Genomic DNA, 24102 nt, shown 5'->3' on the forward strand with positions numbered 1-24102 from the left:
TTCTCTCTCCTCTCTCGCTCTCATTTTCCAATTAAAGCCCCCACCGAAGAGAAGCGAAGAGAGCCGACTGATCCCCCGAACTCGCTCAGCTGATCGGCTCTCTTGGGCCCCCCCACGTGAAAAATTCCAAAAAGGCGCAGAAGAGTGCGCAGTTTGGGAGGCACTGAAAGAAAAGCCAAAGCACGAAATGGAAAGTAAAAGAATACATTAACCGGACAGCCGTCAACGCAAACGGACGTGATCGAGTCCCCGGGGTTTATTTCTCATTGGAAGAAGAAGGTTTCTTCCAAAATTATTAGTTTTTTTTTGTTTTTGCAATTCTCCAAAGAAACTGTGCCAGAAAAGTGAAAAATTTTTGAAGGAAAAATAAGAAAAGAAAAAGTGCATTACATTTTAGATATTTTTCTTCATGTCACTGGGTTGTTGACGGATAGCTTTTGGCTTGTGCTTTTTTTTTTTTTGGCCATTTTGGATTTTGTTTTGGTTTTTGGGCCAAACTAATTTTAGCCATTTCTCGATGCAGTACTGGGCCAGGCCAACAAGGAGAGCCCTGCAATAGGGAGTTTCTATAAACATTACAAAAAAAAAAAAAAACCCAAAAAAAACACATCGTAAATAATTAAGAAAAAAAAAATCTATAAAAAAAAATTACCATCAGAGATGCCGGAGGTTGTGAACGCCGTGGAAATGGAGGCGCCTTCGGAGGCGTCGGTTGTCGACATGTGTAAGTCCCATAAATATACATTTTATTTATTTTTCAATTCAGTTTCAATTGAAATTGATTGCGAAAGGCAGTAATAGTTTCTCCGATAAACACTGCCATTGGCACTTGCTTTTTATTTAAATATTTGTTGAAATTGGCATTGCCACCTGCCGACATCAAAAGCGGAAATAAAAAAAAGAGTTCCTTCCATACCAGAATCCCCCAGAATCGAAGAAGTTCGACCTCCCATGGCGCCCCCAGCCCATTTTGGAGGAAAAATCACATGGCCCCTAAAGACTAAACATAATCGCAGCTAAATTAGTGCGATTATCATAACTAAAAAAATAAATATATTTATAATTCCTTGAAAGAACTTTTCCGCCCCATTAATTGCGGAATAATAGAGAAATCCCCAAAAAAAACATGTGTTTTTTGGAAAGAAAAAAGAAAGGAAAGCAGAAGCCTCCGGTTCTCAGTTTTTGGGGCTACTGAGAACCGGAAATAATCGAGGATGACCTAGAAAATAATCATAAAAATTGAAAGGAAAGGGTTTTCTTCCAGATGCGTCATGATTCTTCAGAGAAATCTCTTCAGTCTTCCGGAAGAAACATTTTTTTAAATTCCAATTTTTTTGTTTTTTTGAAGAAAGCAATTCGCACATCTTGTGTTTGTTATTGTTTATTGTCTGATTTTTGGGTGAAATGTGTTCATTTAACTGTCAGATTTGAAATTTTTTGCTCCAGAGGAGCTATAGACTATAGACTCTGGTAGAGATGTAGATCTATATCTAGTACTTTTGATGTAATTATTGGGAGATGGATAACCCCACAAGTGCATAAATCGTAGCCAGAATTATATTTCGACCTTCGATTGCAATTGCCAGACGGGGGAAAATAGCTGGAAAAGCTAGGAAAAACTAAGACAAGAAAACCGAAAGGTCTAAACAATGTCTGGAATATGTTTCTATTGCAAACTGGCTCCTGATTGGATTTTTGTTTAGATTGCCGTCCCTCGTTCTCGTTCTCGATCTCGTTCTCGATCTCGTCATAAACATATTCCGAATATTCCGCCTCGGAACAGTCTTACATTGCATATAATTAATATAAATATTTTGGCTCTGGCTTCTAGTATGCCATTTTATGAGTTTCTGTAAAGATTGTTTTGGCCTGGTCCGGACTGGGCTGGCCTGGTCTATGTTTTTTCTTATAAAATTACTTGTTTTTCGAAACTAAAAATTAGAAGAAAAACAATAATAATTGTTTGGGCTATTTAATGCCAAATATCTGGAAAATGTTTCGAGTGCAAGGGTATCTGGTATTAGAAATTGTTGAATTTTTATGAAATGACTCGTTTATCGCCTTCTTTCGCCAACTTTTAATGGGGCGATAATTTACAGCCAGCCACCCCCGCAATCATAATCGCATTAATAATTCAAATAATTGCCAAAATCACATGTAAGAATGACTCTTAAATGCCAAAAATAGTCTCATCTATCTATCAGATAGCCTGTTGCATGAATGGCATGGATGGTGACATTTGTTGCCACTTTCGGTGGCACATAATACAAAATATGCAACAAATAAACACGACCCCCCGAACCCATAACCCACAACCGCATCCAGACGAGCAGATGAGACTGCAGATGCCGGTTTCTGGCCGGAAGCCAGAAATTAGCCGAGCCATGTCGAGGGGCAGCTGCAGGGGTCAGGGGCGTAGGCTTTCGGGGATTTAAAGGAATTTCAAGGGATTTCAAGGGATTCCAATCATTTCCATAAGCCATTTAAATCAATTTCTCATTAAAGTTAAGCCTTAAATGGCTTTTTCTCATTAAAGGCAGTGTCATGGAAGGACTTTAAAGTGTTACTAACACTATTGTTATCCTTCCTTCCACCCTCCCCTTGATATCCTGCAACATAAAACTTGCCACTTGCAACTGAAAACTTACTAAGCAGCTGGCAATGGCAATAAATCAAAGGAATTGCATTTGCGGCAACTTGTTTCAAATGATAACTACAGGAATTCCGATTTGTTCTTGTTCTCATTCTTGTTCCATTTGTTTCTTTGTGTGCTTTCCAACACTTGATTGGCTGGCAAGTGCTTCTAAGTATCTTAGGGACTTGTTTATAAACTGCTTGTATGCTTTTTCTATGCAAATTTTGGTGTAGTGTCTCTAAATTAAGAAAATACCATTGCTTTCACCCATTTATAGGAATTTTCAGTTTGAGTTTTAGTTTCTAGCCCTTCTTTTGCTAATTTTCCAACACTTACTTAGCTGGAGAATGCTTTTTAGTGTCTTAGAAACGAGTTAAAAGGCTTCTAGTATCCTTTTTGTATCAAAAATGTTATTGTAAAGAGTATACTTATAGGAAACCCAATACGTCTTCATGTTTTTATTATTTTATAATAATTTTTACTTCTTGTTTTGGATTCTAGTCTTTTCTTTTTATGTTTTCCAACACTTGATAACCTAGAAAATGCTTTTTAGTGTTAGAAGAAAAAATTTAAAGCCTTTTTGATTGTTTTTTTTCTATCAATATGAACTTCTAGTGCTACTCCGTTTAGGAAATCTAATTCATTCCCATATTTTAACTTATTTATAAGCATTTTTAGCTGTAGTTCTGGGCTCTAGTCTTTTTTGTACGCACTTTCCAACACGGTTCCAAGCTTCTTAGTCCTTAAAGCACTTCAATATAGACTCTTTATGTGGTTTTTACTTCAATATATATTTGTCGAGCCTCTCCGTTCATAAAATCCTAAGTTTTCACTTATTTGTGAGCATTTCAAGGGCCAAAGTTCTTCTTTTGTGTGCTTTCCAACACTTGATTAGCTGGAAAATGCTTTTTAGTGTTCAAAGGACTTCTTTAAGGGCTCCTTATATGCTTTTTGAATAAATATTCTCTCGTAGTCGCTCTCCTTTGAGGAGATGGAATTCGCCATCATGTTTCTTCACTCATTTATGAAAATTCCCTTACAACCTACATACTTCTCCAACACTGGCAGGGGCACAAGCTGAGCAAATTGCATTATGTTTGGCATTTTCCAGCACTCCAATTGGCATTTGGTGCAGTGGAAGATGGAAATTCAATTCCATTGACAGTTACATGACAGACATCTGGGAGGAGGAGGGGCTGTCAGTGGGTGGGTGGTGGGTGGCCCCTCCCCCTTCGGGCACCTTTCGGTTTGGCACTTTGCCCTGGGATATTTCTCCTCGCAATCCGCACAAGACCAGAACATCAAAATGATTTACGAGATGATGTGCGAAAAAGAAGAAATAGAAACAGCAAATCACAGATTTGTCAAAAAAACACACACACATCCACACCCACACACATACATAGACACACACACAGACACAACAAATCTATTTTCGAGAAAACAGCAAGGACTTTGAAATGAAATTATAAATTTATTATTTGATTTATTTAATGATCTGTGAAGGGATAGTCTGACAAATAAACTGTATTTTCTTTTAGTGTATTATGGTATTTTTTTTATTTTTATAAGCAAGGAGGAAGGACCTAGGACCAAGGATAACAATTTCTATCGCTCACCGCTTGCCGGCGAATGTCCTTTTACTGATTTTTTGCTTCAAATTCCTTTTTCGCAGCGACGTCGGGGGAGCTTACTGTCAACGTCATTACTATTATTAATACTGAGACCAACAACAACAACAACAACAACAACAACAACAACAATAACAACAACAACAACAACAACAACAACAATAATAATAATAATAATAGTAATATTACTAGCAACAACAACAATAATAATAATCACACTCTCAGTGTTGTTGTTGGGGAAACGAATACGGAAACGGAAACAGGTGCTTCGGAGGTGCAACAACAAGTGGCTCAGCACCTGCAGCAGCAACAACAACAACAACAACAACAACAACTGCACCTGCAGCCTGCCTCCAATTTTGTGGCCATACCACTGCTGGAGCGCCGTCGTCGCAGCCGCACTCGCAGTCGCAGTCGCAGTCACAGCCGCTGCCTGATCGCCCCCTTGGCGCCGATCATCTGCATCCCGAACGGCTCCCATCCGGAGGATCTGGCCCAGCTCTCTCGCTCGAGATCCTGTTTCCTGCGCTTTCGCAGGACCTTCGTTAAATGTGAGTAGAGATATGAGTTGTAGTTTGTGGTATGATGGTTTGCCTGATAGTTTTGTATGACATTTTTCCCACCTAGTTAGCCTGATAGTTTGCATGATAACTTGCTTGAGAGTCTGCATGATGGTCTGCATGGTAGTTTGTATGATAATGTATGTTATTTTGCATGATAGTCCAAATGATAGTCTGCATGATAGTTTTCATACTTGGCATGATGGTCTGCATGATAGTTTGTATGATTGTTTGCTTAATAGCTTGATATGCATGATAGTTTGCATGATAACTTACTTAATAGTTTGCTTGATTGTCTGCATGATAGTTTGTATGATAGTCTGAATACTTGTTTGGTAGTCTTTATAATGGATTGCATGATGGTCTGCATGATAGTTTTTATGATTGTTTGCTTGATAGCTTGATATGCATGATAGTTTGCATGATGATCTGCATGATGGTTTGCATGATAACTTACTTAATTGTTTGCTTGATTGTCTGCATGATAGTCTGCGATAGTTTGTATGAAAATGTATGTTATTTTGCATGATAGTTGCATGATAGTCTGAATACTTGTTTGGTAGTCTGCATGATAGTTTTCATGATTGTTGGTTTGATTGCTAGATATGCATGATAGTTTGTTTGATTAGTTGCTTGTCTAGTCTGCATTAAAGATTGAACGATATTTTGCCTGCATGATAGTTTGTATGATAGCTTGCATGATAGATTGCATGATAACTTGAATGATAGTATACAGGATAGTTTTCATTATTGTTTGCTTGAAAGATTGCATGATAATTAGCATGATGGCCTGTATGATAGTATGCATGATGATATGCATGATAGTTTGTATGATAATGTATGTTATTTTGCATGAGAGTCTGAATAATAGTCTGCATGATAGTATGCATGATGATAGGCATGATAGTTTGTTGTATAGTCTACATGACTGTTTGCATGATATGATTTGATGATATTTAGCATTATATTTTATACGTCAGTTTGCATGATAGTATGTCTGATACTTTGTATGATATTGCTTGATAGATGCATGAGATTGCATGAAAGTTTGCCTGATATTCTCCACAATAAGTTGATTGTTTGATGATAGTTGGTGTATCTAGTTGTATCTGATCCCCTCGAAATCAATAATCGTGAGCCTTATCGCACTAATCCCTGCCTATCTGTTATTGTAATTCCACAATATACCAACTCCTACCACCAATAGATACAAAAACGCAGCAAACCCCCGCTTTTTCACTCTTCCAGCCAGATATAGTAACAGTTTTTAGTTGAGTGACTTTTATTCCAACTGAATTCTCACCTTCCGTGCTTACTTGATTAGTAACCATGCTCCATTCGACTTTATTCGGTTTGCCATTTTTTCCTTTTTTTTTCGGTTTTTTTTTTCGAAAAAATCCCTTTTCCTTAAACCAGCCGAAAAAAAGTGTATTTATGTTGTATGGGAAACTGCATTTCCATTTCATCCTTTTAGCGTCTATTTTCATTTTCCTCAATCTCCGTCCGTTCCACTCCAATGCCCTACCCACCAATGCTTTTCCTCGCACTTTCCTCGCGCCTTCCTCGCTCTTTCCTCGCTCGTTCCCCTACTCTTCCCACTTACCCATCACTCTGACTCTGTGTCAGCGATTTTAATTGAATTGCTGCGATTTTGCTCTCGTTCTGTTGATGTTGTTGTTAACCCTTTAGCTGTCTCCCTTAAATCTTGCCTTTTTTTTTTTTTTTTGAACATTTTTTGTTGATTTTGTTTTTTCTCACACAGTTTTTGGCAAAATCATGGGCAGCAATAATCCCAGCGAAGCGGATCGATACGACTATTATGACTGTGAGTGAAACGCAAACTCATTTCCATATTATATATTTTGTTTACCTACTATATAGAGAGTATTTTTTTTTCACCCATTGTTCCCCTGCGGAATGTGAAATTTTTGAATGCGAATCTGTCAGTCATTAAGTGGAAGTGCGCCATTGACTGGGAGATAAATGGATACTTATAATTAATCGCTATTTACGTATGCAGATTGATCTGTATGGTGTTCGAAATTTATTGTTCTACTGGCTCGAGAGTCTAACAATTGATATTGAAATAATTGCTGATTGTTATTTAGTGATTTTGGGACTTAAATCTCTCAAATATCTGAGTTATTAGCACCTGTCTTGTGCTCTTGCCCCCAAAAGTATGTGATAGTTGGAGTGCCTCTCTCCAGGGATAACAAGGTGCAACAATAAAAAGCATTAATCCATCAAAATATTTACTTATTTTCGATTCTTTTCGCATTTTGTCTCTCCAAATGTGTCTGCCAGCCTCCCCCGGCCTCTGCTTAGCTACTCTTTGTATCTGTATCTGTGTATCTGCGTATCGGTGTATCTGTGAGTGAGTATCTGTGTGTGTGGCACTTGGAATTGCGGCACAAGTGAAAGCTATAGCAGAAAATCAATAAGACACCAGAGACACAGGCTGTGTGTAGGGCAGTGTAGGGGGCCCAGGATAAACGAATGTCTACACGGGGTGGTTTCCCAGGGCATAAGTAGTATTTATGTTGGTATCTAAATATCTACACTCATCTGTCAAATATCACGTTTCCTGTTTACACTCCGCCCCTCCCTCTTCGAAGTTCCATTCTAGCAGCAGGTTCCTCTTGTTTTTCGGCGCCGTGTTTGTATTTGGCATGTTGTGAGTGTAGAGTGTTGAGTGTTGAGTGGCATTTCCCATTCTTACTCTTACTTTCTGGGGCAGCTGGGGGAAAAAAAACAAAAACAAGCCACAAAAGGCAAACAGGAGAGTCTGCAGGATACAGATATATATTATTTGAATATATACTCCCCAGTATCCCAGTTTCATCGCTCAAAATCTTTAAAAGCAAGTCCTTTGTTTTCAAGAATCAATAAAATATCGAAAATTTTACTTTAAAGTCACCGAGAAGCTGTCAGAAACAGAAGGAGCGCCCTTCTCTCCGCTTCTCATTGTTGGCAGCTAAGCTCCTCCACCCTCCGGCCAATGACTTGGCACTTAATTGATTCGAAGGACTTGGGGACAACATCATCCTGAATGGTTTATAATTCCCCAGCTGGTATCCAAATTACCGACTGCAATTGATTCGTTTTTGGCCCCGTCCCTCAAGCTATCATCGGGGAGCTCATTTACATGCCAGTTTGCCAATTGCCATTCCGATATTTTGACAGTCGGAGGAGCCATATGTGTTGGCACAAAGGGTATTGCCACGTTTTCGCCTTTCTCCGATCCAAGTAGTAATATTCAAGTAATATTCTTCAATCCAAGAGCTCTGTGAAAGGGTTAGGATTTGAAATTTCTTCAAAATAGTAGGCCTTGAAGTCTATATCGTAGACGTTCGTAGCTCCCTACCTCATTCGTTGTTTAACTTTACAAAGCATCTGACGCCAAGCACGACATAAAATAATATATATTTTTATAAAATATATTTTCTAAATTTGTACATCTCGCACGTTCCCTTCGCAACATCGTATTTATATTTTATTTTGTGAGAAGATGTCCATCGATCCATTTTAATTATGACGCTTTCGATGTCCCGGACTATACATGGAGCGGCCTACGACGATGAAACTATGAATTATATCCATGTGGGGACGAGTCCAGGGAAGCGAGATGCCTGGAGACGGGATGGACATCTACGACATGATATCTGAGGCAAGCACACAATAGTATGGACCCTGAAGATACTGTATCTGATGCATGAAATACTACCAAGAGGTTAGAAGTACTCGACAAACCGTCAACTATGACTTACACTACAAATGTACCATTGAGAAGTCCATTCAAATTGACGTACCATTGAAATATATATTTTGATAAAAAACAATTTCATGAGAAAGGCAATTTTTTTTGGGGGGGAATTAGTTTTGAAGGAATTTTCTGTAGCCTACTTTGTGGGGATAAGATGGCGAAATATGAGGGGATTTTATAAGTTAAGGCCTTTTTCTTTCTATAAGTAGTTCATTTTGTTCATCACTGTAACAAATTATGGCTTTAAAATTGGCATATTTTGATATTTTTCGAAAAAGGGATGTTTTTTTGGATTTCATTTTGAAGGAATTTCGATTCCTGCCTAATTTTGGCCTACTTTTTGGGGATAAGATGACGGAAATAATTCTCACGGTTTCAATATCCCACTATATACTTATTTTTAAAAACATATGATATAATTTCTATCTTTTATTGAGAAAAGGGACATTTTTTTGGGAATAAGTTGTGACAGAATTCCTGGTAGCCTACTTTGTTGGGACAAGATGGCGGAAATACTTGTCAAGTTTTTGAATTTATTGTCAATACCTAGCATACACTATACTACAATGAGTCTTTGTTGATATTTTCATGTCTTTTGTTGAAAAAAGGGATATTTTATTTGAGAATTAATTCAAAAATAATTTCCTATAGCCTACTTTGTTGGGACAAGATGGCGGAAATAATTTATAAGCTTCGTATTTTATTATTTTAATGTTTTATTATTTGATTATTATTATTTACTTTTAATTTTAAAAATTACTATTAATTTTAATAATTAATTAATTTTAATATTGTTTTTTTTGTTGAAAAAAGGAATATTTGTTTTGGGAATAATTTTTTTGCAAAATTTCCTATAGCCTACTTTTTGGGGCTCCTATAGCGGAAACACCCTACCATACCAATCTACCCGCTTCCTTTAGAGTTCTGCATAATATTATTATTTTTGCTGATAAAAGGGATATATTTTGTGGGGAATTAGTTCAGAAGTAACTTTTGGTAGCCTACTTTTCGGGGCCAAGATGGCTGAAAAACTCACACAAAAGTAAAAGTATTTGGCCAACTAAGGCACCGCCTCTCCTATTATACTCCCGCGCCCTCCAATACCAAGTATTTATTACCAATACACCCCATATCCCATTATAGCCCATAGTTTGGTATTTTCCCCAATAATATTTACTGCTTCTTGGGATTTATTGCTTCCTAAATTTATAACAGCTGTTGCCGCGCAAAAACTGTGAACTTTTTTTGTTTTTTTTTTTTTTTTTTTAAATGTTCCCCATGCTAGGGAGGAGTAGGATGAGGGGATCTCCCGCGGTGGCCACATCCCTACCCCAATCCCCAATTCGAGTCCCCAAACCGAGTCTCTCGGTTCGGCTGAGTTGCTAAGCAACAGGTAGGCCCACAATTCTGGCCAAGAAAGAAAGAGCCGAGAAGGCCGAGGAGGCCGAGATGGTGGACACAAAAACAAAAAAAACAAAAAAAAAAAAAGCGAAAATCCGAGGCGTCCCAGATGCCGAACTTGCCTCAGATTCGCTTTCGTTCGCTGCGTCACAGAAAGGGAAATTTGTGGGGAAATTCACGCTCTCTTCGTGATATAGCGATGGAAGAAAAAATATCGCATGCGATAATCGGGCCCTCTAGTCGGGAGGAATCGAAACCGAAAACCGAATCCGGATCCCGAACTCGTGTGGAGGGGGTGGTCTGTGGTGGTGGTGACTCTCGGAAAAGTCGGAAAACTCGCTGGTGCTGCAATGCCGCCGCCGCCGTCGATTCTGATTTCAGTTCTCGTTCAGCTTTGCCGACGTTGCGACGTGTTTTTCCACCAGCGAGGAAAAGCGAGGAAAATAGGGAAAAGCCCACGAAGCGAATATCGTTTCTGTGGGAAATTGTCTTGTCTTTCGTGTTCTTCTCAAAAAAAGCGCGTCCGTAAACTCAAAAAACTATTTTTTCCAAATTAAAAAAAATCTAATTTAGAAAAAAAATTGTTAAAAATTATTCCAAAAAATTAAGATAAAATATAAAAAAAAAAACAATTCCCTAAGTGAGTAAATTAAGATTTTTTTTCGGTGAAAAATAAAAAATTCAAAACATTGGCAAGTGTTTTGGTTTTTTAAAAAAATTTTTTTTTAAGTGCCAAGAACAAAAAATAATTAAGAAAAAATTAATAATTACAATAAAATTGAAAAAAATAATAATTGAAGGAAATTTAGATGCTTTTGAATCTGAAATTGTTTAGAAATCGTGGGAAAATCTGTAAGCCTATTTAGTGACCAAATCGGCTTAAAGGCAGGCCACAATCAGGCAGGATATGAAAGGACATGCCAGGACATGGCTGGATCTGGCAGAGTCCTTCTGGTGTTTGCTTTGAAAATTAAGCCATTTAGGATAAAAGTGTTTAGTTTTAAATAATATTTCTTAATAGAGATTTGGAAGTTAAAAAAAAATGAAAAATTCTAGGACCTAGGACTTTAAAGGACATAAATAGAATGCTCAAGTTGGCTTTAAAAATTAAGAGCCTCTGCCCCTTTGGACTCTGTCGAAGCGCCCGAAAGTATGCAATGGCATTCCCATAAAAAGCAATGCTCGTTCTCTCTCTCTCCGCCCAGGACCTCCTCCATTGAAAAGCATTTCTAATTGTCTCTGCCCCGGTCCTGCCCCGCCAGGACTCGCACACAGCACTATATCCCCACTCTATACTATATGTTCTTGTTAAATATTTAAGCTGCTTGGGCGCTTTAGTTTCAATTTTTAATTAAAAAAACAAAACAAAGCCGAAAAAACGAAAAAACCAGAGAAGATGCCTGCCTGCAGGCAGAGGAGGAGGTGGTGGTGCCACTAGTGGTAGTGGCAAGTAACCAAACCCCCCCTTTTTCTGGAAAAAAAAAGTGAGGAAAAAGAAAACACTGTTTGAAGCACTTAATTGCATTTGGCGTGTTTAACTTGCAGCTGCCGTCGCATAATTATAAAAATGTTGCTCATACGCCATGTGGCGCCACGGTTAGGTTAGAGAAATTTTAACTGCAACTGTGGCAGTGGCAGTGGCAGGGGATTGAAGCCTTTTTTGGGGGCATTAGAAATATTACACATACGCCGCTTGGGTCGCAGCTGCGGTGAGAATTGCGATTTGAAATGTCTGCGAATGGCAATGGTGGCAAGTGTGGCAAGCAGTTGCAAGTTGCAGGGAAATGTTTATGAAAATTGCTGCATTAAAGCCAATGACAAGAAGTCTGGCTCAATTAGGATTTATTTTAGTTTAAATTCATTGCTGGATTGCTGAACTTTCTGGATCATGAAATCGATAAATATTATTTGTTGATGTTCATAATAGCCCCAGACGGACTCGGGCACTCATTCAGTTCGATTCCCATTCATGGGCCATTTTGTTTAGCCGTTTGGGGCCAGTTTCTCATCGGTTTTATGGCATAAACAAAAGCGTTTTTCGTTTGAAAAATGCATTTTGAATACATTTTACTTTGATTATTCTTAGCAGTTTGTAATTCACTTTCGTAAATATTAGCCACCTTTTTTCGAATCGTTTTAATTGTAATTATTTTGATGGTATTCCCAGAAATTAGGGCTCTATGGAAGGGGACATCTTTTCCACAAATCAGTATGCCAGTTTAGAAAAAAAATCATTAAAAAAATAAAGAAAAACATTTTCCTTTTCCTGAATTATAGATGAAGTAGAAAAAAGAAAACTCTGTTAGAAAATAATAAAAAAAAGGATGTGAAAAATACTTAAATGTATACAGATCCGTAAACAAGCCGATTTATATACATATCTCTATATATATATTTGGGTATTCGAGTCAACTGTTTGATTGATTTGTGGCACAAACGATCCAACTATCAAAAAAATAAAGAAAAACAAAAAAATAAAAAGAAACAGAAACCAAAACCGAAACCGAAAACAAAAAAAAAACCGAAAACAAATCAACAACGACTGCGGGTGAGTAGCCAAATAAATAAATAATTAATGAAGCCGTGCGCTGCACAACAAACAACAAAGAAAACAAACACAAAAGCCACAATACAAGCTACTAAAAAAAAGCAAAAAAAAAAATAATAAAAAAAAAGGAGGAAAAACTACACAAAAAATGGGCGGAAAAGCAATGAAGGAAAATTCCAGCAGCGAGTGCATAAAATTGTTCAACACCCACTAGCCACACTATCCACACACACACACACACACACACACACACACATCAGCACTAACATTGCATTAATCACCACTAAAAAATCAACAAACAAGGACATTGTCCTTCGCACTGATTTATTTATTTATTTTTTTGTAGCCAATTTTATTAAAAATATAAAAAATATCTACAGTATTTGCAACTTGGTGACATGGCAAATATTTTTATAAAAAATAAAAGAGGCGAAAGGATGTCAATTGAATTTAAACAAAATATAAATAAAATATATTGAGGCTTTTAATTGCTTTTTTATATGATTTATTTATTAAAAGGTGTCATTAAGGAACAAACATAGCTTGCTAATAAAATTGATTTCCCACTCTTATACTCTCCTTAATTTAATTGCAAAAGTCCTTCCTCTTATACTTGCCGTCGGCACTCAATTAATTTAATAATACATTTCTGTTGAAGTTCCTTGGGTGTTTTTATTTATTTCTTTTTTGCTCTCTAAACTTGGGAGGATAAGGACTAAGGACTAAGGACTTCCCAGAAATTCGTCAAAAAAAGTGAAAACAACAACAATAAAATACAATAAATAATAAATGACAAGGAGGGTATATCTTAAATGTTACTTATTAATAATAATAAAAATAGATACTTCGTAACAGAAAAAAATTGATTAAGAAAGTTACATTCTATTAAAAAAAAAGAAAGGAAAACTTTGAAAGAAACAGCTCTATTGCACTTTCCAAAAGATATAAAGTTTGCAAAGTGATGGGGAATTAAGTGGAAAGTAACAAGTGAAAAAAGAATACGTCTTTAAAATAAGGAAATAACTGTGAATAGCACCATCCCTCCCGCTCTTGCTGTAATGGATGCCATTCAAATAACCGTTATACACTTCCAGTCTCCATTTAGTCTCTCTCTCTCCCTCTTCTTCCCCCCTCGAAGTGCACAAATATTACTGAGAATGTTGACAATTCGAACATTTTGTTTATTTTTTTTTTTTTCTATCTGCAATCAAATGATAGAGAGGAGGGGAATACCCAAAAAAGAGAGAAAGAGAGAGAGAGCATGGCTGGCAGAAACAAATTTAATTTCGTAAGTGACTTTCGGCAAGACAGGTGAAGGTGTCTATAAATATTAGCGATGTCGGCATAAATTTACCCTCGCCAGACTGCACCAGGAAAAGCCCGGGAAAAAGCGCAAAATGTCTGTAAAATAATCAAAGCACCAATGAGGAGACAAGTAAGGCTTGTAGAGTGTCTCTAAAAATAATAAAAATAATAAAAGCCATCCCCTCCCTTTTTTTTTTTGAATCAGTAAAAGGAGGGCCGACTTGTCATTGCCTTTTGCAATGTAAATGGTAAACAATGCAATAAATATTAAACCGAGCACTATACTAGACTACTATATACTACTATACTGCAGCACGACATCAAACTACACAAAATATATCGCATTCACACACACAAAACACAGAAAGTATTTCTTGTTCGTAAATTTTCCGCCGCTTTTCGGCTTGTCAGCAATATTTTGGCCACATGTGCCACGCCTCCATTGGCTGTGTTGTGCTCTGCAGAGCGCCCACATTTTCCTCCTCTTGCAAATTTCACATTCTTGCAACTTACCTGGAGGCGGGAATTCGCATTTTCTTCTAATCTCCTCGAATTTTATGACCTCTTTTCGGCTTGGGAGACGCAAATTCGGACAGGTTGGGATTATAATACCACATTTTGTTTCAAATCCCCAAGTTTTATGCCTCAAAAGTGGGGCAACTTTGACTGTAAATCTGAATATCAACTCTCTCTCTCTTCCAGTGAGGAAAATCCCACAAAATATCCCAACATTTTCATCTCTGGGGAATTTTATTTCTTTTTATCAGTTACTATATATAGCTCAGAGAAATCCTCAAGTTATAAACCTCCTCAAGTTTATAAACCAACTTCCCTAAACTTCAGTGACGAAACTCTCTTCAATATGCCTTAATTTTTATCCCTAGTAAGTTATACGTCCTATTTCTCTGAAATTTTATGTCTGAAAAGTGTGATATTTTATTCTTTTCTACTTAATATGCCTTGTCTAATGAACTCTGTCCCTTACAGTGCCGAAAATCTCCTCCATTTTCGTCACTGGTGAATTTTATAATATCTTTTCGAGTCAGATACTAAATTTAGTTGAAAATCCTTAAGTTTTATGATAAAAAAGTGTTATAATTTACACTGAAATACCTAATAATCTTTCTCTAACAAACTTTGTTGACGAAAATCCTTTGAATATCCCTCAATTTTCGTCACTGTAACATTGTTTGACTTCTTTTCAAAGCAGATACCAAATATAGTTTAAAATCCACATGTTTTATTCCCAAAAAGTGCGATAATTTATGCTTTGACACATAATGTGTTCCTTCTCCAAACAACTCCCTTCCTTCCAGAGTGGAAAATCCCCTTGATGTCCCACCATTTTCGTCACTGGCTTTGGTAGTTCCTTTAAATTGTTGTCAGTTCATTGATGACAATGGAAATTCACAGCCAGCCAGCCAGCCGACTTAGTTGGTGTGGAAGATTTATGCGTTGACTGCATTTAATTGTGTGTTTTTTTTTTTAGTGGGTTGTGTGTTTGGGGGCTTCTACGCATTTTTCCCTTGCCCAGAGAATTCCCGGTTCCCCGTTTCGAACAGGCGCCGAAAAATCCCAAGGACATTCCCGAAAACTGCTTTGAAATATGAGCGGTATTTGGTGCGGTTCTCGGTGGGCAGCTGTCGTCCTGTTTTTTTTTTGCTCCTCTTTTTGTTGTTGGGTTTTCCTCCCCCCCTCAGTTTTTTTTTTTTGGGGGATTTTTTTTTTTTTGGCACCCCAAACCACACGCACTCTTTTTTATCCCTCGTCTTACTTTACACGTAGTGCCTAAAATAAAAATGCGAGAGAAAGGGGACCCGAAAAGGGCAGACAAAAAAAAAAGAGGGAAAAAAAAATTGACACAGAAATTGATTTTTGTGCCTTTATCATGTTCCTCTTATTGGTGTTGTTGTTTTTGTTTTTGTTTATTGTAGTTACCAACACAGCATCCCTTTCTGCCGCCTTCTTCTTCCAGAGTCTCTCCCTGCCCCTTTCTCACTCTATTGAGAGCGTGTGTTCATCTTGTTCCCTCTCGTCGCTTTTTATTTGTCTGCCTTTCAATTTTAGTTGTTGCTTTGTTCGCTCTCCCCGCCCACATTCCCTTCTGCCCCCCGCGGGCCACTGTGTTGTTCTTACTTTGCTTTCCCGCCTTTCCAGTGTATGTGTGTGGAGTGTGTGTGTGTGTGCTTCGGAGAAAGATCCTGTTTTCCCTTCGAAACAACATCCTAAGTGAAAATTGAGAGGTGTATTAGACTACGCCAGAGGACGACTTTAAAAAGGACTTTAAAACAAGGTCCTGGTTGGAGGCAACAGTGCGTATGAGTAATATAATACGTATACGCAGTGTGGGCGTTATGGAATAACTGTTTAGAGTTCAACTATACTAGCTGGTAGCTCACTAGTCGAATCCTTTACTATCGTCCTGTTTGTTTTTTTGTTTCTTCTTTTTTCATTGCTCATTTTGATGATGCTACTATTGCCGCCCACAGTGGCATCCACAGTAAATATTGCGGCTTAGAGGATTTGCCGGCGATGTCGTTGTCATCGTTCCTGCTGCTGTTCAGTCGTTATTCGTTATTCGTTGTTGTCATGTAGTTTGGCTTTTTGAATAAAGACATTCTACTTTGGAGGCTGTTTTGTCAAAAACGATGGGGGTAGTGGGCGGGTTAATGTGCACACATGTCCTTACATCAAAAGCCCCAAAAAAGAGAAAGAGAGAGAGAGGGAGAGAAAGCAGTCTCCATTGAAAGTCAATTAGTTGGCAAGAAGTCTTAAATAAACAAAAAGGATACGGGAAGGAAAATAAGTGATAATAAACAGTTATGAATAAAGGAAGAAGATTTAAAAGGATCATTCCTTATAGAGAGAGAGAGAGAGTACATAATTAAAAGAGAACAGTCAATAGAGCATCCAAAAGAGAGCAATAGCAACGGTAAATGAGCCTAGCAAATTGCATTACACAGGCCACATGGCAAATGTTCTAACTCTTACTCTCACACTCACTCTCACCCACTGCCCTGAAGAAAATGCCGACACTCCGTTCAGCTCATTCTCACCCACTCACTCGCCCACTTTCACGCACTCACTCGCTCACTCTCACTTAGGGAATGCCACACACACTCACTCACTCACTTACTCACACAGCGGCGGCGGTCTTATGGCTTCCATTGTCACTTCGAGCGGGGAATAAGAAGAAGGAGGCACCGAACACCGTTATTTTTGACATTCAACAGGCGGCTGAGCGCATTGCCCTTTTACTCTCACTCCCTTGTTCCCACTTTCCTTTTTGCCCTTTTGTCTACTGTCCGGGCTCTTCTTCATTCTGTTTTCATTTTCATTTTTGCCTTTTTTTTTCTTCTCATTTTTTTTATTTCTTTTTTTTTTTTGGTACAATCAAGCAGGCGTCGGTTGCTCTTTGACATTTGTTCTTTCACTTGCCACTGCGCCCCGCCTTATCATACTGCCTGCCAAGTTCACCCTGCTTTCACCCGCTTTCTCCTTGATATCCTCCATGCCTTCCATGCCTTTGTGTGTACACAATATAACGACATTTGTTGCCCGGCATTTGAATGACTGCCGCACACATGTGAGCAAGAGAGAGGAGCGCACACACACGCACACATGCACACACACACGCGAGGCAGAAAATCGAAAATCGATAAACTTCCAGTCCTTCATTATCCAGGAAACACCATCCTAGATGATAATCGATAACAGTCAATGCTCATTGGGTCAATTTCGTAAAAGGCAGAATGGCAGAAAGCAGAGAGGCAAGAGAGGCAAGGGAGGCCGAAAGGCAAGCAAATCCATGCAATGTGCATCATGAATGGTCATGATTGGTCATGAATGCTATCGGCTTTAATTGCCACATTTACGGATAAAGGGCAATTAAGGACGAAAATACAATGCCGGAGCCATTAAAGGAACCCCGTTTTCACTTGCCCAGAATCTACAGAATTTATAGCCAGGACTATTAAACATATATGTATTTCCCGAAAGCCTCAAATACATCTTCAATAAAATCGATTGTCGGACTCAAGTGATGTTTGATTGTCGGCTAATTAGGGAGTATAACTTATGACTTAATTATGACAAATAGCAACGCAAAATGTATCGCCCCATCTATAATTACAGTTAAGATGATTAGTCGACTGTCACTAGTTTGATATTGAATGATTGTTTAGATCAGGGGTGCCCAAGCACTGCTTATGACAGAGCAAATTCCAATACCTATGCACAAAAGCACAAATACATATGAGCGATAGTTTTTTTTTTTTTTTCTATCGTATCACTGAAAAAAATTTTTGTAACATTTTCAACAGAAAAAAAATAAAAATTATAAAAATTAAAAAATTAATAATAAAAATTAACTAAAAACAAAACAAATAAAGCAAATGAAACATTTTAAATATAAATAAGTAATTTCATTTTAACTTAAAATTGATCCAAAAGATTGTCTATATTTATATTTAAATTAGTTAGTGATAATTTTAAAACTGCTTAAGAAGTTTTTTGTACTGCGCTTCCATATCGGCATGTGATGCAGATACTTTAGCATAGCATTTAATAAAATGCCTTTCCAAATTAAATTTTTTGTTTCCGCTTATTATTATATTACATATAATACATTGCTGCTCGCAAAGAAAATTTTCGGCAAAGAAAAAATTCATCGTTCCAAAGTCAACCATTCTGTCCAAAACCTCAACAAGAAGTGATTTCTTGCAGTGAAAAGTTTTCGGCAATCCAACAACAAAATGCCAAAAAAGTGTTGAAACTGTTTAAGTGTTATTAAACTAAGAAAAATTGTTATTGTAATTTGCCTTGCCTATGCTGGGAGCAGCACACGTATATGACTTTGCTCTACCCATATGACAGAGCAATCCAACAACAAAGGAGCAACGAGAGCAATGGGGCTGGGCATCCCTGGTTTAGATGTTTTGGCAAGGATAACGGCAAATAAGGATAAAATGTGCCTTCATTTTTTGATTTTTTGCAAATGTATATCAATTATCGTTTGTATTTCAATGGTTTTGCTAATTTGTGGCAACTAAATACACAACTACCAGCATGTTTATTAATTGAGTTTTGTTTACAAACCCCGAATCAATACCATGATGAGTTAATTTATGCAGTTTTGAGGCCATTTCAGAGGCCATCAACAAGGATATGTATTTTAAAGAAGTTTTCCGCCATTTTAGAATGTACTGTGGCGCCCTCTGGTGTCTGGATTTAATGCGAAAAGCGTCTTTAACAATAAAATGCAATAAAAACATTTCTAGCCACACTGCCAGCCATTAAAGTAGGCCCAGTGGGTGGTCCTGGTGGACAAATGGCGGCCCATAAACTTTGTTGTTTTGTTTTATTTTCATTTCTGTTTTGGCAAATTGTTAATAAACCATACACAAAATATAAACTGATTGCTGGAGGCCATAAAAGCTTGTACGCGAGTGTTTTGGGCGATGTTGGGCGAGGGGAGGGGTGCTAAACTCTAAGCACACTCATAGAAAAGTGTCGCTCTCGAGTGAGATTATAAATAATAAACTCGGGGATAGGCCGGGCAGGGGGGGGCCAGAAATAAAGTAACGGTACAATGGCCGAAAGCCAAGCCAACAAAGCTCAAGTTAGAGTGGAATAAGGAATGAGAGAACGGAAACAAGCTAGAGATGGGCAGATGGGAGGCAACATGTTGAGACATGCCCAACTAGACTGTTTCTTTCAGTGCAAGTAGCGGTACAATGGCCGAAAGCCAAGCTCAAGTTAGAGTGGAATGTGGAATGAGAGAATGGAGGCAAGCTAGAGATGGGCAGGCAGAAAAGAACATGTTGAGACATGCCCAGAACAGAACATGTCTTTGTGTTTGTCCCCAGATATTGCGTTTGACATTGTAATGAATATTAACGCCCACACACTTGCGAGGGGGCGTGGCAGAGTGAGGTGTTAGACAAGACCCGACTCCTTGAAACTAGCGGACCCAACAAAAGCTCTTAATATCGCTAAGCGAGACAATGACGTCGAAACAAGGACTCAAGACCAGACCAGACCAGACCAGTCCCAACGCCCAACAAAAGTTGCGAAAAATATGACAAGGAAGGGGTAGAAGGACGCGATAGGACGCAAAACGACACAAAAGGAAGCGGAAGGAGCCGAGTTATGTTTACAAAGACTGGAAAAGTTTCGGGCAACGATATTTAATATTTATCAGCGAAGCCGATTAAAAGGAAATTTCATAATTATAATCAAGTTTGCGAGTAAACAAAACCTGAATTTGTCAACTTAAATTATTGAATTTATTTTTAAAAATGTCAAGGTCCTTGAGAAGAAAGGCTCATCGCCTTTGTGATTCGACTCACGTCGCCCCAGGACACTTGCACACATCCTTGCAATCTACATGAATATCTCTATTATGCTCGGACCGATAACGATAACGATAACGATAATGCGATAGCATCATTGAATCTGCTACGCCCATTGCTTGCATAATTAGCGAGAAAAAGCAGCAATGACAAGGATTCTCTCCCCCCCCTTTCCATGGCTAATAGAAAATTATATGCAATATCATACCGTATCCTTAGTCCTTTCCCTCCAGGGTAATCACATCCTTTTCTCCTTTTCTGTGGTCGCGTATCGAAAAGCGATTTCAGAAAAAGAAAAAAAAAAAGTATCTGACACTGAAAGAGTGACGCAGATTGCCAATAAACGGCTGGGGATTGGCCAAAGGACAATGGCGTGTGCAGGATAATGCCAAAAAGGGGGTGGGGTGAAAATTAGCTATTTGTAGTGCTAATGCCAGTGACTCTCTCTCTCTCTTCCGATAGAACCCCCCCTTGGCTACTACGCCCTTGGCTCTTTTCGGGGCTAGAAGGCTAGATGATAGCTGGAATTTGACATTGTAATCTTTTAAATCGTAATTAAATGTTAAATCTTAATTAAATGAGCCGCGGGTTGGGGGGTTGGTGCTACATCGAAAGCCAAACAGATTAGGGCCAAAGAAAATTGAGTGAAAGCGAGAATAAGATGCCAAAGGTTGCCCCCTCTGGTGTGGGGAGGGGAGTTGGAGGTTTTCTTCCCACATTCCAACTCTCTGGCATATAAATCCAAACTTATCTGCAGCAATAAATCAGTTTTAATGCGTTTCTTCGTCATTCGCGCCACATTCTCCAAGTCCAGGACAAGACAAAGGAGGCAGGACCAATGGCAGGACCAAAGGCAGGAGGCCCAAGGTGCGGTTCAGCTCCAAAGAAAAAAGGGAGCGGGTCTTAACGGATTTGTTGCCGAAAATTGGCAAGAAAAAAAATGAGGAATATATATATACAAAAATATTACTGCTTCAGTTGGCTTTATGACCTTCAAATCGGATCATAAAACGAAAACGAGTTGAAATTTCCATAACGACAATAAAAAACGACAGCCGGCTTCATCGGCCATTAAAAAATTGTGCCAAATACGCAGGCTGACGCGTCATTTTCAACTTTTTTTTTAATGTTTTATTTTTCAAGTTATGCGTTTTTTAAAGCAGTGGAAGTTTTCAAAAAAATGTCGAATTTTTTTAGGCAATTTCCATATATAATCATAATGATATCATTTTGAAATAATTTTGAGTTTTTAAGTGCTATATTTTGATACAAAATGGTGGAAAATGTATCTACAAATCTATTAACGTTTTCCTCTTAAGAATCGGATAGGAATTGGAGGAGATATAGCCATATAGGGATTCCTAGCATTTTCCAAGGGCATCCCATGAGAAAAAAAAATAAGAAATAAAATTTCAAAAATATTTTGTTTATAGAATTTGATGCAGAATGACGAAGAATTATTCTACAAATCGATTAAGGTATTCCTCTTAAAGATCGGATCTGAAATGTAAGAGATATAGACATTTAAAGGAGCCATATAGGCATTTCCATTTGAAGAGGTCTCATGCAAAAAATTGAAAAAAATTTGTAAAAAATGTTTGAGATCTAGATTCTGATATAGATCGATGTGGAATTGATCTACAATTCTATTAAGGCAATCAACTTAGGGATCGGATAGGAATTGGAAAAGATATAGACATCTTTAGGTGCCATAAACTCCTTTTCGTACCAAACCCCTATTTTTGGAAGAGTCCATGGAAAAACAAAAAAAAAAAATATTTAAAAAAAAGTAGAGTGTTAGGTTTCGATAGAAAACGATAGAAAATCGATATACCAATCAATTAAGTTCGAAAGATGAAAGATCGGATGAGAATTGGCAGAGATATAGACATCACTATGCCATAAACTCATTCCTATACTATCACGAAGGAGTTTCAAATATCCTATGGGAAAAGTTAAAAAAAAAATCTGAAAAATTATCGAAGACTAGATTTCGATGAAAGTTGATGGAAAATCGATAAACAAATCGATTAAGGTATAGCGCTCAAGGATCGGATAGGAATTAATAAACATATAGAAGTTCCAGATTCCCAGAATTCCCAAAAAAATTTGAAAAAAAAACTTTGTAAAAATTGGAGTAATCGATTTTGATAGAGGATGGTGGGGAATCGATTTACCATTCGATAAATCGATACTTTCATTCCAGGATCGTATAGGAATAGCCAAGGATATAGGCATTTTATCCATAGGAACCATATCCCCAAACTCCCCATGAATACTTAACAAACTTTTGAGATCCATTAACGGCTTTTGAAACAAATTTTGTGAAAATGGGTAAAAGGATTCGCAGGAATGTGTCGACACCCCGGACTAAGGACTCTTGGCCAGGAGCAAGCAGTCAGGAGCCAGGAGCCAGGCTTCCTTAATTATGTTCGTGTGTATGAACATTTATTAGAAAAACTTTTGGACGCGATGAAACTTTGGCATAAAAAACAAATGTTGCGAAATTTGTTAGCTGCCTGTTCTGATTCTGCTTCTTCTTCTGCTTCTGGTTGCCCTCTTCCTGTTTCCGTTCCATTCCAGTTCGTTTCATCTCATTTCGTTCCAATGTTAGCCTTAGATTAATGCAAATTCCTTGGTATCCTTGTTGTTTTTTTATTTTTTTTCACTTCGCTTTGGGAGAAACTTTTGAAATTTTTATGACGCAAGTTTATTTTAAAACTTTCCTTGCCAGCCGACGCCAGAAAAATAAAATAAAACAAAAATGCAAAAAAAAAAAAATACAAAAATGTAGAATAAGGAATACAGGATACAGGACTTTCAAGGGGCGGGGAGGGGGCGAAGGATGGCAAGTTCCTGTTCATTGTTTAGCAGTTGATTTTTTGACGCACTCCACAGGCTTATTATGTGACACACACACACACACACATTGGCAGATATGGGCCCTTGGGGGCAAATAAGGACACGAAGGACATGGTGGGGCTTGGCTCTCTCCGTCACAGTGCCGGCAGGAGAAATTGTAAACTTTTTTAATTAAGGTATAAAGGAATTCGCACTGTCTCTGCTCGCAATCGATTTCGAGTCGGGTCAGTCGACTCAGTTGAGGGTCCTGCCACCAGAGAGTGCCTCCTGCTCCACAGAATGTCCTTTTGCTTGAAAACTTGAAGACGAAGAAGAAGTGGAAAGTCAATAAAATTTTAATTTTCCATTTTTTGGCCAAGAGGGACAAATAATTCAAAAGAACAACAGAGCCAGAGCCAGAGCCAGAGCCAGACTTTAATTAAGTATTTTTGGAGTTTTTTTTTAAAGGAAAGTGAGGTTATGTTTTTTGAGAAGGATAAAGGACATTAATAACTAGAAGCCAGGAGAAGCAAAAACCTCCATAAACACTCTATAAAACAGGAGATTTAAGGATAATTTTATTTAATTTCAAATATTAGATAAATAATTGCTAAAAAGGACGCAGGACCTAGGTCCTTAGAAAATCAGAATCACAAAAACTGTCAGACTGGCAGCTATCGAAAAAAGGGAGCGAGGGACGAAGGACCATCGGAATCCGTGTCCTGCCCTAGCGGGGGCGTGGTAATTAGGCGTAATACGTGCGAGTCCTGCAGCTGACGGCAGCCATTAGTGCGAGAGAGATGGGGAGAGAGAAAGGACGAGTGGGATGGCGAATGGCAAATGAAATGACAGTTAGCTGTGCAATTTTGACAGCGTTTTAATATGCAGACAGCACAAGGATACACGGCTATCGGTATGGCATAGTGTCCTGCCAACCGAGTGTCCCTGTGTGCGTGTTTGGGGGAAAATCTGACATTAAGCGCCTTAAATTGAAATTGCTTGGCTTTCATCAGCCAGAGAGAAGCCGTTAATTAGAGACACACACAGAGAGAGAGAGAGAGAGCG

General features: G+C 38.1%; 1 protein-coding gene across 11 annotated transcripts in view; it reads left to right on the forward strand.

Moving 5' to 3' along the window:
* The first annotated feature begins 202 nt into the window (after positions 1-202).
* Positions 203-24102, forward strand: part of LOC6505019 — an 86586-nt gene continuing 62686 nt past the window's right edge. For 3 of the 11 annotated variants that reach the window (XM_044717525.1, XR_006507778.1, XR_004310172.2), the window contains exons 1-2: positions 10298-10630; positions 12268-12538. Coding sequence is in view for 1 of the 11 variants with exons in the window: in XM_044717526.1 (XP_044573461.1) it covers positions 661-724; positions 4311-4817; positions 6589-6651 (634 nt within the window). In the remaining 10 variants the exon portion in view is untranslated. Of the gene's footprint in view, positions 725-4310; positions 4818-6588; positions 6652-10281; positions 10631-12267; positions 12539-24102 lie in introns of those variants that run through there. The other 8 variants (XR_006507779.1, XR_006507780.1, XR_006507781.1 and 5 more) reach the window with 5 other exon arrangements.

This window comes from Drosophila ananassae, chromosome XR (assembly GCF_017639315.1).
Source record: "Drosophila ananassae strain 14024-0371.13 chromosome XR, ASM1763931v2, whole genome shotgun sequence".
Taxonomy (NCBI): Eukaryota; Metazoa; Arthropoda; class Insecta; order Diptera; family Drosophilidae; genus Drosophila; species Drosophila ananassae.